At 41.8% G+C, this 17,616-nt stretch overlaps 2 protein-coding genes across 3 annotated transcripts in view; one reads left to right on the forward strand and one right to left on the reverse strand.

Annotated features, from left to right (window-relative positions):
* Positions 1-5,737, forward strand: part of GNAL (G protein subunit alpha L) — a gene marked incomplete at its 3' end in the record, with an annotated part of 198,479 nt that extends 192,742 nt beyond the window's left edge. For both annotated transcript variants that reach the window (XM_081996551.1, XM_081996552.1), the window contains exons 11-12: positions 108-175; positions 5,591-5,737. In XM_081996551.1, coding sequence (XP_081852677.1) covers positions 108-175; positions 5,591-5,737 — 215 coding nt within the window. The remainder of the gene's footprint in view (positions 1-107; positions 176-5,590) is intronic.
* A 3,450-nt stretch (positions 5,738-9,187) lies between these two features.
* On the reverse strand, positions 9,188-17,269 carry MPPE1 (metallophosphoesterase 1; the record flags this gene model as incomplete). Its single annotated transcript, XM_082014630.1, has 9 exons — positions 9,188-9,370; positions 10,796-10,936; positions 11,728-11,850; positions 11,962-12,033; positions 12,968-13,076; positions 14,946-15,026; positions 15,625-15,728; positions 16,035-16,143; positions 16,995-17,269. The coding sequence occupies 9 exons, from the start codon at positions 17,267-17,269 to the stop codon at positions 9,188-9,190; spliced, it is 1,197 nt and encodes a 398-aa protein (XP_081870756.1).
* Positions 17,270-17,616: the final 347 nt, after the last annotated feature.

Consider the following 17,616-nt stretch of genomic DNA (forward strand, 5'->3'; position numbering starts at 1 on the left):
ATTTCTGTATTGAAAGACTACTCCCTCCTTACTAAATCTTTTATTATGAAAAGTAGATGATCATTTGCTTTTCATGTTTCTAATGTCATTTATTTTTACTTGAACAGCAACACCAGACGCAGGAGAAGACCCCAAAGTCACAAGAGCAAAGTTCTTCATCCGGGATGAGTTTTTAGTGAGTAATTTTGATCTTATGTGTGATTCTATCAAAGGAAATACTGGCAGATGGCATAGTTTATTTAGGGAAAACTGATGGGGTTTTGCAGAAAGCTAGGAGGAGAGGAGAACGTCTGGCAATTCCCTAATTCTTTCCAGCTGCCCATCTTGCAGAACATTCCTCAGTGCTTGCACATTTTTATGCCCGTTTTATGTAAAAAGTCACTTGCCCTGCAAAGTGTCACACAGCAAGTAAGTGCTAGTGCTGAAAACAGTCGTGTGCCTGCCGGCTTGATTCCAGATTCAGTGTGGGTGCCGGCAGCCCTCGCTCTCTGCTCAGGGGGGCCATGCCAAGCACTATTTCCATTGCCGGTTAGGGAGGGTTTTGTGGTTGTCTTTACCTGTAAGATGCTACTGGTTGTTGCTTTGAATGTTTATTTTGTGTATCAGTCCAGTCCATGTTTAAGCAAATAGGCTTTTTTTTTTTTTTTTTTAATCCTGCATTTGTCCAAGGGCTTTAGCAGTGGTCAGATGGCAAGAAGGAATGAACAAAAAAGCAGATTTTATCCTTAAATAAAATTTCTGTTGTGCCAGTTAGGTTTGCTGCACCCTAGGACTGGTGTCATGGCCCTACTGAGGAATCGTAAGAAAATTTCCTTGTCTGGCCACAGTTATTCTTGCAATTAAGGTTTCCTCCAAAGGTGGAGCTGAAGAGGCGTTGTCTATATTTCGCAGATACAAGCAGTTATCAGGCACACGATCACAGCCCAGCGCTGCTGTCAGAACAGGGGGCTTAATCCAGTATCACCTACAGCTTCACTCATGTTGGGTTGTTCCCACAGTGCAAAGCAGTAACAGAGACCAGAACCAAAGCTCATCCATCCTGCCCTACTGGTAGAAACTGTATTGGGGGTGTTTGACAGAACAAATTTAATCATTAGAATTCAGAATTTTAAAGTCATTATGCATTTACAAGTATTGTTAGGGTTTATAGCTGTTGATACAAGAAGAAAGAAAGAAGCAACTAACTGTGTTCATACTTCGGGGGTGTCCATTCAACGCCTTAAACTTCTGAATTCTGAGGAAAACAGTCAGATTGTGCTGTGTTAACATCAGAGTTACCGAAAAAAATCCCACTTCAAGCTAAATCTCTCTGTGGTAATGCTGAAATGCTGTGAAGCAGGTGATGGTATCCAGTTTGGAAGGAGTCCAAGAGAACCAAATTATGGGGAAACTAGGGTGAGACCAGGTGAGACCCAGGCAGGTGGTGGAGTCACCATCACTGGAGGTGTTCAACAAATGCGTAGACATGGCACTTTGGGACATGGTTCAGTGGGCATGGTGGTGTTGGGTTGATGATTGGACTTGATGATCTTAAAGGTCTTTTCCAACCTTAATGATTCTGCGATCCTGTGATTCTGAGACTCACCACCTTTATCTATTTCAGTTATTAAAAAAAACAGATTAAGAGCAAGGTCCTTATCTGCCATGACTCACGGGCGATACGGAAAGAGGCCACCTACAAAGCAGGTGCGGAGAGGAGGAGGTGTAGGCATTGCAACCACATATACCACAAAACCACCACAGGGCTGCGGAGGCCCTCTGCAGCCATGGGTGCTGGGGGCAGGAGAAGCGTTTGGGCCAGGGCCAGCACCCTCCAGCCGCCAGGCAGTCCCCGGGGATCGGGCGTGGGGCCGAAATGGGACCGAAACAGCTTTCCCCAGTTTCGCTGCAACCGCCGCAGGCCTGGCAGAGAGCATCTCCTCCCTAAGCAACGTTCATGTCTCTCTCTCCTGGGTTTGTGCTTGGTTTCTCAGCATAAAGAAACAGAGGGCTGCAGTCGTTTGAACAGTAGCTTTAAAATCTTGGGCTGTTTGAAATGAAAGCCGTGCAAGTGAGGTATTCTGCTCTCATAAACAGCGTGAACGGCCTGCGTGTGCCCCGAGCCATGGAGGCCGTGCACGGGCCCAGCGGGGGGGGCCGAGGTGGGCGAAGGCCGAGTAGAAACTGTGACTTCCAGTTTCACAGTGTCTGGCACGAAAGGCCGAGGTTTTGGGGAGGGGGAGACAAAGGAAACAGGGGAAATAAGCTCAGCATGCAGACTGGGGAGGGGTCTGATGTCCCTAGCCCGGTGCAAGGAAGAAGAGGTGAGTATTTTCTACCTAGGGCCTTCTCGGCTCTACTTTATACGTTTCTTTCCAAGTCGCTTCGTTTATGACCATTTCCTTGTCCTGCTCTGTTAAATTTTCAGACACAATTCAGAGAAATCTGTTTTTATTCATTTATAAGCTTTATTGCAATTTTTATCACAGTAGTGGGTCTGCATAAAGCATGGATACATGTGAAAATCACCACCATGGCGCTGCCCCCCCCCCTTAAAACTCCACCTGTACACACAGGTACTGGCAAATTTAAAGCACGTAATTCAAAGAATTTTAGAAGAAAGTCAAATAGAAAGACATTGCCAACAACTGTCACCACACAGTAATGTATGAGCATGAGGAAGGCAAAATGCATCAGCTCCTCATTCCAGAACTGGTGCAGGGGCCTGTGGTCTCTGGGGGCCGCGGCGGCCAGCCTGGCTGCTCAGCACTGTTGGTGTTTATTGGGGGAGCGGTGTAGGAAATTCTCCTTCCTTCAGCTCAAGCATGTCCTTTCTCCTCCTAAGCTCTTCACAGAGGCAGCATGCTCGTGCACTCCTTGGTTAGGCTACTCCTCAGCCCCGTTTTGGTGTTTTGGACACCGGGCTCTCCAGCTGCCGATGGCTTAATACATCCCCAGTGTATAGGTAATCCCCGTTAAAAAATGGCACAGCCCCTCTGGTTCGTGCTGGTTTTTAAAAAATCTGAATCTGGGAGATGAAGGAGCTGCTGTTCAAACGCACGGACCAGGCTCCCTCACATCGTGCATTTGGCTCCTCACTGAAAACCGTATTCCTGACCCCCGCAGTATAGGGATGCTGGCATTAAATACTCCTGCTTGTGTTATAGGAAAGTGAATGTTCTTCTGTTGCTGTCCTAGGGGAATTTTTTTTTCCCCTCTGAACTGGTGCTAAGTAACACACTACTATTGAAAATGAGTTTTAAGTAGGGGTGAAGATATTGCATTTATCTTAAAATGAGAGAACTACAGACCTGTCAGGGGACCAAAAAACCAACCTAAGATTTTGAAAATACATCCTTTGACATGCTTTATATGTAACCAGGTGTCATCAGAACATTGTGGGCAGCTACCATAGACATTAGTATCAGTGCACAGTAAACGCAAGCGAACACTTGGTGAAAGAACACTTATTTTACCGAAGCACAAGAAAAAGATTGAACGTGGAGTCGGTAGGGTGGTGTGCTCCCCACAGCCCACATCTGGGTGGCACTGGCAGCACTTGTGTGTTGTCCCTCGCTAACAGCATATAACGTTTAGATCTAAAAAGAGCACATCAGAGTCGGAGTCTGACCCCCTCTCGCATCCTTACGGTACGTAACCGCTGCGTGCAGACCATACAGAGATGTTAATGTGCTTGTTAACAGCGTACTGAGCCATGCCACTCGAAGGAAGCGCGCTGGAAGGGATGGGGGCAAGCGTGGCAATAGCAGCTGGAGGCTGCACGTATAGCGGTAGGTCTCCAGCAGTGCAGAGCAAAAGAGCCCCAGACCCCCGCAACAGGCCAGGGCTGAACTCTGTGGCTTGCGCGTGAAGAATGAAGGAGTGCAGCAGTAGTTGGAAGGCAGACTGGGCCAGCTTTTGGGGGACAATTTTTTTTTTTTAAAAGTCTAATTAAAAAAAAAATTGTTTAGTGACTGGTCTCTCCTTGCTGCATGTGAGTGGCAGCATTATACCACTGTCATATAGAACAGATCTGCAGGGAAAAAGAAAAGTTAAGCAGCTATTGTATCAAAATAGAAACACTATTGCATGTTTTTACAGTTTTAAAATTAGTATCTTCTTGAATGTCCATGAACACCACTATCCTTTCAGCCTTTGCGTTCCTAAGGAAACCTAGGGGTCTGAGTTCCCCCAGACTTTGCAAGACAACAATCTCCCCAAACCCTTCTGGGGGCTTTTGCAGGTAGACAAATACTATCTACGTTTTAATTGAGTTTCAGCAATTTGCCTCCATTGCAGTGATTTGTAAAAGTGTTTTCTTTCTCATATCATTATTGTTTCATGTCCTTCATGCTTAAAAAATGGTCTGAACAACTCCGTTGAATACGTTATTAAATTAATACTTTTCATAAGGGTAAGCCTTGAACTAGCTATTGAATGTAGCTTAGTAAGATGGAAATAATTTTTAGTATACATCTGGAACACCCCCTGTTTAATTACTGTTGAATTAAGTTACCTGCAAAAATCTGCAATTTCTTGTTGATCTAATTATGTAAATCATGGCTTCTAAATAGCTACTAGTTTTGCATATTTGTACCTGCAGGTATTTAAAAGGTCAATCCTACATGTAAATCACTATATTAAAAATATATAGTGTAGCCAGAGAAAGAGAAAAGACTGTCTTTTGTTGTTTAGCCAGCATAATTGGTAATAAAATTCAGAAAAGATGTATAAAAATTATTACCCAAGAACTGACCTTCTGCTTTCATGAGGTTGTATATATGTTCTTCAAGATAATGATATAGAATGGATTTGTATTTTCAGTCCTCTAGTAATGCAGAACAAAATTAGGAATTTTTTAAGTATTTTTTTAAGATCCTGGGGAATTTTAACAAGATAACCATGGGTGAAGTGATGCTGGAGCTTAAGTTAGCAACCTAAACAGTTGTGCAGTAGCCTTGTGAGAATTTAATTTGGCGAGATCTGATGTTTACTGGATTTCTGCATGTTTTATTCTTCCGTGGGAACCCATCCACTGCAGTGATAATTCCACCCTGTTCTGGTCTCAGTGATACCAAGTCTTCAGCCGCCTTAATGGGTGCTCTAAGGAAAGGTAACTTCAGGGGCCTTCAGCTTCAAGAGGCAGAAGCAGCAGGGTGCTGTTCTCTGCCACTACTGCCTTCACAACAGGGAGGTTTTCAGTTTTGCATTGCCAATTTAAAAGAAGAGTTCAAAAATTTGCCACACGATGGCACCAAAAAAAGAAGCGGGGCGGGGGGGGCGGGGAACAAAACAACCCTGGGACAGCTGCGTGGCAGACTGCGGCACTGTCAGCGGCACGATGCTAGCTTGCGGAAGCGGTGGTAGCGCCGGTGGCTCGCTCAGAGTAGTAATATACTGACCCTGTAACATCGCCCATAACTTTATCTTTGTTTCAAATTTGTGATTCACGTTGGACCAGACCGCAGACATTCCTTCTTTTTATTGTTTTTAATCCTCTCTGTGCCCAATTTCCCAGGTTTCTTGGTACTTGGTAAGTCCACAGGTCCCCGAGAGGTGACACTGCTCGTGGCACAGCGCCTGACCCTTTTTCTTCTCGCTGTTTCCACAGAGGATAAGTACTGCGAGCGGAGATGGCAGGCATTACTGCTACCCGCACTTCACATGTGCGGTGGACACGGAAAACATCCGCAGAGTGTTCAACGACTGTCGAGACATCATTCAAAGGATGCACCTCCGCCAGTATGAACTCTTGTGAGGGGAATCACCGTGGAACCTGTGGTTTTAAATTCTTTGCTCCTTACTCTTTCTCTTGATGCTACCCCACACAGGGTGGAAGAATATACTATAGAAATGTCAGTCTCTTCACTTTGTTTACTTTAATTATTTAACCTTAAAGCTGATTTGAAGCAAGTTTGGGTTGTATTACCTTCATGCTTTTTGGGACTCTTTTTGTGCTTTATTTCGACATGCCACTTCTTTGTCATTCCACTAAGCCCTTCGGCTACCTCTGTTCCCTTAGGCTTTGTTTTTTTAACTGAACATGACCTGCTAAATTTTTTCCAGCAGGTTAACGACAGTTCAAACTGGTATGTCAGCCGGATGACACTAAAGTCATACCTAATCCCTCTGTGTGGGTTTCCTTTTTAACATGACATTGAGGAGTACTTGATGGGTGAAAAAAAAGATTAATGCACTTTGTATCAGGTTATTAAATACTGTTGAGGAAGTAGACACACAATGTAGCAGCACCACAATATTTATTACTCTGTCACAGTTTTTAGCATTTCAGAGTTGCAGGTCAACTGATAAAGTGACCTCCTCTTTTAAGCCGTTACTGGCACAGGAAGTAGAGTAGATAACGAGAGGAATAGTGAAGACAAAGCAATTTTTCTGGGGTTTTGGAGCTAAGTGTCTCTGTACACCTCAGGCATTTGAATTACAGCTACTTTTCAGCCTGTTGCATCTAGGCAGAAAATTTACCACCACCCTCACTTATGTTATTTGTGCTGTCCACAAATGATCCTTTTAGTTCTGATCATTCTTGGACAACAGTCCTCTCCCTATATATATTTTTTTGTTTTACTGCTGGTTTATTATATTGTACAGACTGTAAAATGTAATATTATTTTGTACAACTTTATTGAAGAAAAATACTTGTAGAAGATCTTTGTGCCTTGATTATGGCTGTACCTGTAAAATGAGCTAAGATGTAAGTATGTTTTTGATTGCGCTGTACAGCTTGATGTCAACCTTACCTGCAGCAGTGCCTGGAGGTAAGAACTTTATCTGTAGAGTTTAGGGGTTTTTTTCTGGTTTATATAAAAATGCTCTTTAGTATAAAAATTATAAATTATGCAAATTAACCACTTACCTTTCCAAGCAAGGTATTACAGTCACCGGATGTTGCAGCAAACATGCCTTTCTCTTTTGAAGTTTCAGCTTTAAAACATTGGAATTCATTCAAGTGTCCAAATTGCAACCTGGTGTTGTTTTAATGGGAACCAAGGATTTTTTTTTTTTGTTTCCTTTATCTTTAGAAAACATGTTTGGTAATTCTTTGGTCATTCATAGAACTTCACAATTGCACAGACCGATTGTGAATGTGTAAAGCACCATTCTATAGAGCTCTTCAATCTTTGTACCAACAGCAGCTTTCATTGTGCAAGTAAATAGCAAGAAAGAAGAAAAAAAAAAAAGGTGTATAAACCCTTGTGTCTGGCCTAAGAGAATTACAAGATGACATTTTTATTTCTCTTTTAATAAAGAGACACATTAGAAAATTGTTTTATTTTAAATATTGTAGAATCAAAATGTGTGAATATTTCTCAAACTTGAATAATTTATGCAAATGACATTCTCAAAACAAGTTGTGGTACAGTACAATATATAAAAAGCAAGAATTGCTGTAGCAATAAGGCATGTCCTTTTTAGTAACTATAACACTGCTTTATATTTTATACATAGGTGTTTTATGTCTGTGACTATATACTTTTCCTGTGTCCAAGATAACCTGTACAAATGTCTAAAATTACAGTTGCAATAACAGAAACCTAGAGAAGTGTTAGACTACATTACTTTATAGAGTGTTTTACCACACTTTGGACCATTCCCCCACTTCACTTTAAATTTAGGGAGAGATTAAGAGCTAACACATTCCCCACACTGGCATATAAATCATCAGGTTTGACAAACTTTTTACTATAAGCATCGTTATTAGTTATAAACCCCCATCAGTCATCTTTTTTAATTCAGACCACAGCCAAACTCAGAACTTGCTTCTATTTGATCATAAACAGTCCCATTTTAGATACTGCCATGCGACCATTTCCCCTTCTCAGAAATGCGTATGCTTTGGTATCTGTATTCAATTTAGGCATCAGGTATTTCCCAGAAAGCGAAAGGCTGGCTGGAATAAGCTAGCAATAAACAAAATTCCCAAATACAAAAATTCTCTCATGTCCCATGCCAAAGAAAGTAGTAGAACGACTAAGATAGATAGTCAGTCTTTTCCTTAAAAACAGGCCCCAGCCCCAGAGTTGAGGTTAGAGCTCCCAGCTTCTGCAGAAGTGTCAGCAGGAAAACTGGACCTGGTATGAAACAGTCCCTCTGGCTTTTCTGGGGCGGGTGGGGAGAAGCCGTAGGTTTGTCGCCTCTTCCCTCACACCCAGCACTTGAAGACACTGAGCGCAGATTTTACATTCTCCGCGCTGCCATCCAGGCAGGGGCCCGTGGCCCAGCGTGGCTGGCGGCCTCTGCCTGCCCATGGCAGAGCTAGTGCAGTTCAAAGTGTGACTCCACAGTAAGTTAACAGAACTTGGCGGCCCTGCGGGAATCTAAAATAGCACGCATTCCTATCCCTGCCTGTCCATAGACTGAGGGCCAAGGCATAGGATAATGTTACTGCAGCTGTATTTGACCTTCCTTCTTGCAGAAGATCGGCAACTGGAGGGCCCCTCACCACACAGATCTCTGGGATGCAATAGGGCCCTCTTTTTTTAAGCTTGTCATAGCACATCTTTTTAAAAATAGCAGCTTGAGGTGTCACCTTAATTTATTTTTTTTAAACGGGTTTCAAGCGTGTATCAGCAAACTGGATCCACGAGCTTCTTCCCGTTGTTGTCTGGTAGATGATAAGTGCAGACTGTAGTCGGCTGACAACTGATAATGTGTCAGGAACTGGAAGATTTCTTGTCTCAAACCACAGTCCCTTACATATGACACCCTAAAGAGGTTACAGAAATCCGCATCTCTCAGTGCTGATGTATCTAGTTTCTGCCTGACCCTAACAAACAGAAGTATGACATTAGAAGGGCCACGCAGCAATAAAACAGAGAAACCTTTCCAGTTTGCAGGACTGAGCCTCCACCAGGGTAAGACACTAGTGCAGATAAGTGATGAGGCTATAGGATTTACATAATGTACAGTTACACTTTTAATATACGTATTTGATACAAAAATTATAGCAGGAAAAGGACTCATTTGATTGTAGAATACAGTATTTTTGTACAGCATGAAACGTTCACTTCAGTTAATTATTTATCCTGTAGTAGTCATATCAGCTGTATAGGACTTCTATGGTATGTGTAAATGCAACCTGCCTTCAGACTAGCAATCAAATTAGGTCATTTGCTGGCATGAATATAGTCTGATGTTTGACTGTTCTCAGCTTTGGTATTTCAGTGACTGAATGCAGATGTCTGGCTCTTCATACTGCTTTATGCTTACTGATTAAATGCTGAGCAAAATAAAATGGTGGAGTGAGAAGCTGAAAATGAGCTAGTATCAGGATTACAAGCAGAGCACCTGCTGCACAGTATATAGTAAAGACTCTGCTCTCATATGGAAGGAAGCATTTTTGGAGGGAGAAGTCAGTTGGCGTTACGCTGCCCTGGAAAAGAAACGAAGACTGTCACTTTGCTGTTACAGTGGGTTCTGCATCAGGAGTAAACACCACTGCCGTCAGATCTCCCGATTTCTAAATTAGGTGTTGGGTGGCAAGGGGTGGGGCCAGTTTCCTAGTACCTGTGCCTTCTCCAGGGGGCTGAAGAGCCTGTACCTTGTGGTGCTGGGCACTAACTGGAATATTCGCCAGGCCAACATTAGCCCGGAGGCCAATCTTCCCTGTATTCCATCTAGCCTAAATAGTGAGCTGGGCTCCTCATCTGATCTGCCTTCAAGAGAAGCCTAACTTCAGCTGCTCTAAGTCCACTGGGAAGGATTCTTCCCAGGCTAAAGTTAGGTTTTGTGAATGTGCCCCTTCCTGCCCCCAAGCCCTCCTCCTACCCAGTATATGCTGCAAAAAACACGTTGGCTAATCCAAATTCTGAACAACAAAGAACGAACTTTGTGGGCTTTTGGCTTGACTTTGCAGTTCAAATTAAAGTTTACAACAGACCAAGGCCAAGTAAAAAAAACAGTAACAGAGATGATGCAACTTTCATTAGCCAACCTCTTGTTTTGCAGTGAAGATGCACTGTCTGGCATGTGCAGAGAGCATGTGTAGTTTGAAGGCAGCTACTCTCAGGAATATGGAATAAACAGAACTACTTTCAACAAGAAGTAGTAACAGTTGCATAAAAACAAATTCAAAAGTTTGGGGTTATCTGTGTATTAAGCAGCCTAAACTCGACAGCAGTAAAAATATGTGAAAGATTTGTCCCCCCCAGTCACAGACTACTCCGTAAACAGACTGTAGGTTTTGCTTCTTACTCCAAGTTTCTAGGAGTTCTGTTTTATTTTTGAACTGGGGAACTAATTGATTTACCTCTAAGGATATACTGAGCACTGGAACTGCCTGCGAGAGCATAGCCAACACGCTGTGTACAATGTGAATTGGAAACGAGGAGGCAGACTATTGGCACGTGACAAACGTTTTCCCTGTGTGAAGCGGTTAGTGCACAAGTTTGAAAACCAGGATCACCGTGCAAAAGAGTTTGAGGTGGATACAGTCTTGTTTTCGCAGCTGGTAAATCAACCAAGCCAAACTAGTCTTTCTACTGTTCAGTGCACAATACTGATTATTTTTACAAGTCAATAGTTTACAATGCACCCTCTTTATAAGAAAATGTTAGATGCTTGTACCCAGATACCAATTGGATCTTTAACAGCATTGCTTTGTACCACACAGAACACATGGCTCCCACAGATGTACTTTATAAAGTGGATGCAGTGTACTGAGTGGGTTGGGTGGGTAGGCAATTTTTTTTTTTTTTTTTTTGTTTTTACAGGTAGAATCAGTTTTAAAATATAGCTGACTGCCATGTTGATTTATTTATGAAAGTTATCTGACAAAAATAAAAAAATTAAAACTTACCATGATGAAACTAGGATTGTTTCTATTCCTCCAACTGAATGACGGGACGCTGATTTCTGGAATTTTCCCTGTGTGCAGCACTTCACATCCACTATGCGTATGCCCACTGAGAATTAAACGGGGATGAAACCACCATATCAGCTAGAATACAAAAGGGTAACGCACAAAAATTAAGTCATAACTAAAAAGAAAATGAGCTTAAGACCCTTTTTTTTTATTTTATTCTGACAGAATGCAATTATGGGAATTCTAATATTTTCACAAAGTGTTTTGTGTAAACTTCCGTTTTCCAGTAAGACGTGTTGATGCTGTAATATTAACCATACCCATTTGTCCCTCATCCCAAAAACTGGAATATTTTTTGGCTATACAGAGAAGAAAAACAAAGGCAATAGCATGCTGTGGGCATCACAAATAGAAAAACCTTGGTTTTAGTAAAGTAATGCTGTTTTCTTGTCTAAGGCAGAATCCTGTACTCTCAATTTTGAATGAAGACATTTAGGCAGAAGGAAACAAATACAGCCCATTAGATTTGCTGGCAATATTTTCTTGTAGTTAGTAATTCAGCAAAAGCAGCGCTTTCAAAGTGCTGGAAAACAGTGGCTTTCTACTAGGTTTGTCCATAACCTACACCGTACATAAAGTACAAAATGCTACAAGGGAGGTAATGGCCCTGCAGCAGACTTAAGAGCACTGGGACTTTTGGCCTGTACCTGGGAAGCCCAGCAGAATCAAGGCCATGATCGTGATGATCCTCAGGGGAGCAGCTCTAACAAGCAGCCTCTCAAAGGCCTCATTTAAAGCCGGAGCAGCTGTGATCTGTTCATCTCTGCTAACATCCTTTCCAAAATTTTTTAATCTATATATATCTATACTCGTGTGCCCCTCCCACCCACCAGCCCACTGATACTCGAGTTCCTAATATATCAAACCTTTTGTGATGCTTCTTGAGACAGTACATCATATTTTTCTTTAAATGGGATGTTCTTCTCCTCTGGAGGAGCAGAATCTTCTCCACTGCATTCAGCATCACTTTTCCGATAGAGAGGGTAATGCTGGGAGACATTCAAAGCAAGGATCAGTTGTTAATGATCTGGCCTTTCCGGAACAGAAATAAATACACTAAAAACATGTCAACATGTTGCCTCACCCCGCCTCTAACACACCTGTAAAAGGATGGGTTCTGAAGCTGGAAGCTTTTCCACATCACTGCACCTTTTGTTGGAACGATTTGGTTTCTGTGAATAAAATCAAGCCATACATACTGTCTTCGCCTATGTGTACCAGAGGGGTGGGGAAGGGTATTAAGCAGCAGCTAGGTTTGGGCAGGGGGCGGGGGGCAGGTCAGGGGGTTTTTATTGTTTTCTGTTTGCAAAAAGCAGTATCAGCTCAGACTACAGCATTTAAATACTGTCCGCTGAATAAATTTTAAGAGCCTGTACTGTGGATGGAAGGGGAAATGCTTTCATTCCCCTTTCTGTATATGTGTAAATACGGTTGCACTCTTTTTGAATGCAGAAAGCAACAGCAGAATCTCACTGCACAAACAAGGCAAAAAGATTTCGGGCAGCCCGAGCGAGCGAGCAGTTAGAGTCTAGCAATTGTTCCACTGGGAGCTGGTTTCCTGATTGACTGCCAACCCAGTCAATCATGCTGCCTACTGTGCATCCAGTCAGCCTGTGAAAAAGGGAAGAGGAATGAAATACACGAAGCAATTGGACTTGATGGAAAAAAAAAAAAAAAATCAATTAAAACATTACTAGGCTCTCAAGACAGGGCTCCGGTAGAATCAGAAAACTAAAAGAATAGGCTAGCTTGAAGGATATAACCAGAACAATATGCATAAATATAAATGCAGGCATTATTATGTATCTTCAGTCAAAGGGAGGAACTTCTCCCACCATTCCCTGGAACAGAGGAAATGACACCCTCTGTTTGTTGGCAGCACTGACAAGGAAGTTTGCACCATTAACACAGAGCAACACAGTTAATAAGTAAAAACGATAAGGGGCAAATGAGAAGAAAGATTTGCCAACAAGTTGCAATATGGATTGGAAGCAGATTTTTTTGCCAGGAGAGTCTTGGTTGTATCCTGACTACTGCTGCAGAATCAGTATTCCCACTGCAGCAGCCCAGTTGCTGGCTATAATCAGATCTTTAATAAACTCTTACCTGCAGGGAGCAATTCAGTTGGTGAGAAAGCGCCACAAGCTTTGCCTCCGAGGCATGGCAGACAGCACAGCCATCACCCTCCATGGCTACGCTGTTCACTATGACAAAGCTGGAAAATACCAGGGAGCAGGCAAAGAGAAGGGAACCAGGGACGGCAGGAAAGCATTTGTGTGGGATAAACTCTATTTTATAAAATGCAAGTGTTCCAAAGTTGGACACAGCTCAACAAAACAGCAGAACCTAAATAGCTTCCAAAATCACGTGCTATAAATCCTCTTTTGAGTATCCATACCATAGCTGCTTCTCTACCTGGTAGGCTGCTTTACAATCAGTTGTTAATTAGGTTGCACAATATCTTGTATCCTGTGCTTCATGTTTACACTTCAAGATTTTTTTTTCCTGTTACAATGGATACTTAAGTGGTATTCTAGTGGAATGTTAGAAGCCCAATAAGCTGAATTCTGAGGGAAATGAGAACTTGCTTCTCTCCCCACACACATTTTAGACCTCAGAGCCATAATTTTAGCCATTCGATTTCTTCAGAACAACTGAAAATCAAAACAGCGCTACGTTTGGCTGGCTACCCTGAACAAACTTAGTTTCGTACTTTGCAGTCTCTCACACAGAAAACAGGATTTTATGTGTAATAGAAAAAGATTTTCCCTGTAGATTTCAAATCAACGCTGAACTTCTGCCACAAGATTCATACCTGTTTAGTCACTCATTCAGGACTCAAGAGATATATTCCCAGTTCAATTCAGTACGTTTTACAGACATAAATGAGCTGAATGTCTCCACTTAAGAGATACTGATCAAAACCAAAAAAAAGTAATCCTCTTATCACATTGAGCTGCTTTTATACCATACATTTGTTACAAAATAGTTTATCCAGGAACATTTCATTAATAATGGCTCATTAATACGATACTAGACATACAATCTGCAGCTGCCTGCAAGAATTCTGCTGTGCTGTTTTGTCAAAGGGGACATGGAGATATTCCTTAATAACTATTTTTTAAAACATCTGAAATACCTATCTAGAGGACCCCACATCTGCGTGATAAACAATAGCATTATACTGAGCGATTCATGAAGTTGATAAAAAGTCCTAAAAAAGGCAAAGCATTTCTAGACCTGTTCAGAGTATTTTTAATGTTTGCTTAATTAAAAGAATCCATGTAAACCTGTAGGTTTTGAATTTTACATTTGCAGGAATGATTACAACCTGATGGCAGACATGCCAAGTACAGAGTGGCAATGGGCCTTCCCTTTACATTTCTGAAGTTTAAAGACAAAAGCCTTTCCACAAACCCCCTATTGCTTTCCCTCATCGAGTTCCTGCACCGTATCTGAAAGTAGCAAAAGGGCACACAGCAGACAACTGCAGCCACAGATGCACAGCCATGAGAACAAGCTCGGTAACAAGGTCTACTCTAAGCCAAAACCAGCTTGTGCATTATTACCCCACCCTGTGGAAAAAACAGTGGACAAGCAACTGCTATGTTCCCAAATTCCTCAAACCAGAGTTAAGTTCTGCAGACTAAAGAAGTTATTAAAATTAATGAAACTCTTAACTTGTAAGCACAGAGGGGGTTTGTTTGTGTTTCTTTACTGAATCCTATTCTGTTACGTTTGCAGACATGGGTCATTACCAGCTGCAAGGAAGTAAAAAGGCAAAGGAGAGAATTTGATACTGACTCCACAGTACTTTTCCACTTAGGAGGAAATTGTTACAATTCACCTAGCTCAAAGTACAGCTTCCACTCCAGATTAAACTACAGGTTTGTACAAAGTGTTTGATGTGTTACCCATCACAAGCTAGATACAAAGTTTACAAAACAAACACCAGGCTCTAAGTTAAGCATTCCCATACTATTTCACTAGATATTCCACTTCCAGTTCTCAGTTTTCATCACTCGGGTTTGCTAGCTCAGTAATCACTACTCTAAACATTGAAAAAAAAAATTAATATACTCACTTTATTCCTTTTCGAGTTATTAGCTTTCCTGAAGTAAAGTTGAAAACCTTTTCAAATCGATTTACCTTGTATGTAGTCATTCTGTGTCACAGAGCAAAAAATACAACTGAGGTAAGAAACTGGCATTGTAAATCATCTGACATAGTTGCTTTACAGTTTGTAGACCATTCTTGCAGCTTGCTGCTCCATTATCGAGATCACATATTCATTCAGCAAACTCACAGGGATGCTCTGACCCCCCCAGTGTACTCTGTCCTAGGCCCACCAGCATAAGCACGGCCAGCCTAGAGAAGTACAGGAGAGCGAGGGCACTTACACGCTTCCATGCTGAGATAATGGGAAAGGGAATATGCTCAGACAAGAAGCCCAAGACAAGGACAAGCAGCTTCGAGACTTCTCTGCCAATGCAGAAGGACCAGCTCTGAACAACTTCACATATGCTCAGAGAAGCATAAAAGCCACCTGAAAACTGTTCTAAATGTATTCTTAGGGAGCAGTGCACAGATGGATGCCTTGCAAGATCTTGTTCTAAATTACAATCCCTTCTAACTTGTTTATGATCAAAAACTTTCTGTATAAACACACAGGAGGTCACTCAGCAGACACAAAACCAATTACTGTATGCATGCCGACATTTCATTCTCAGCACCTGCATACTCCTTTCACTGATGAGACTTACTCATAATGAAATCCAATGTCATGATTCCCAACAATAACCACTAGCTCAGTAGAAACTGGATACTTAAACATCTTCCGAAATCTCCTGACATCATCTGCCCATGCCTGCATGAAAAAAAACAGAGAAGTTAATGCTGTTCGATGGTATCGAAGCGGATCACTAGTGTATAACAAAAGCACACACTCAGTGAGATGTTTACATTTTACAAGGGGGGAAAGTGCCAAGATACTACCAAAAATGAAGGAGAACCACAGCATTTTGACTCATATCTAAAACACTAGAAATTCTACCAGTAGGACAACTATAGTAATATTAAACAAAGCCTTGCATACCTAGTCTGCTTTCTTCTGCCATCCATTTCCTTCAAGAAATCCTCATGTTTTGAAATAAGAGAGCTGTTGATGTCATACCTGAGGTGAGCTCCATTTCCCTTCGTCAAAGACATCTCCCAGAATAAAAACAATATCTGGCTGCAGTAACCATAAGGCAGTTTGGAAAGATCTCTCCATTTGCCATTCCCTGAAAGGAAAACACATACCCAGTCATCACTGCCTAACTTCTGGCTTCTCAGCTGTGAATACACAAGCACAGCCTGGCAGGAGTGGGAACATGGTTCCTACATGCTGAAAGCACTAATATGAAATTCAAATTAAATACTTCGAAATCAGGTTTAAGTACAGTAGGTGCATCTTAGCTGGTGCATAATCCCACCACAATACAATCATGACCAACTCATGCAAGAATACCGGTTTGTTTATTTTTATTCATTACAATTCCATTAAACAGCAATTAATTAGAACAGTTAATTACTGTACATGTTTTACCATGCTTTTGTTTCTGCAGCAAAAGTTTATCATGTTTGTATCATGGTAGAATTAGTACTTTCTTTCAGCATTCTGCTTTTTTTTTGGACTAACAGAAACAACGGCTTCATAGGCATAGGATTGGATTATCTTTGTCTTTAAATGTGATTTTGCCACCAATTCTTCTACTACAGATACAAACTTCTACCAGCTTCCTCATCTCTACAGGTAAAGGTATTGACTGTTGAGACATCCAAGTTATCTGGCTCATTTTTAAAGCATTCTATAAAACAGTGACACACTGAAAAGAGTATCTGACCCATCGAAAATGCTCAGGCATCTGTGCCCACATAGTACCTGAACATGCAAGACTGCACTGCCTCACTAAGTCCCATTCACTAACCTTTCAAGACTGGTTTTACTATCCAGCGCAGATCCAGACAGGCAAGTCAGAGGGAGCATGCACGCTTCTTACAAGCGCCACAATGTTGGTTTTAAGCATCTGTCCCATTAGCTACTACTAAAAACTGTAAAACCAGGATAGAGAGTATTCAAAAAAATTATTACCTTCTTAACTTATCCAGCCAATGTCCTTTGATTTCACCAAGTAGGTGAGTATCAGCTAAAATTATGGCCTTTAGGACTGCAGTTGAAGTCTCTTTTTTACCCATGTGAGCTCCACCTTTCACTTCCGGCCATCGACATTGAAAGATTACCACATAATACATTAAAAATTCACAAAATATTAATACTGAGCTGACAAAGCCCACAAGTTTCAGCAGGAAACAGATCGTCTTCTTCAAAGGAAGACTCTTCACAGTGGTCGAGCTAGAACTCAGCATTGCAGTACCAGCAGAAGTCTCTTTCCCAATGACTCAGTTCTCCTCTCTCAAGTGAGGGGAGTAGGGGCTAGTCAAAGGACCACGCTGGGCTTCGTATCAGTACGAAATCCCTGCAGAGAAAGCACAAAATAAAATAGTCATTAAACCAGCATCCCCTGTGAAAAGCTACCATCTAAGGCCTACAGTGTTAATTTCTTGTCCCCCTGAAAGATTTGGAAATACGTAATTGACCTAAAAAGCAAAGTCGGTCTTTTCCTTCAGATACACTTGTATAACCCACACAGACGGCTGTGCTGCTGAGCCTCGAAGAGTACTCTCTCTTACCAGGACCAAGGCAACTAGTTGAA

Source organism: Phaethon aethereus (genome assembly GCF_964289735.1).
Source record: "Phaethon aethereus genome assembly, chromosome: 2".
Lineage (NCBI taxonomy): Eukaryota > Metazoa > Chordata > Aves > Phaethontiformes > Phaethontidae > Phaethon > Phaethon aethereus.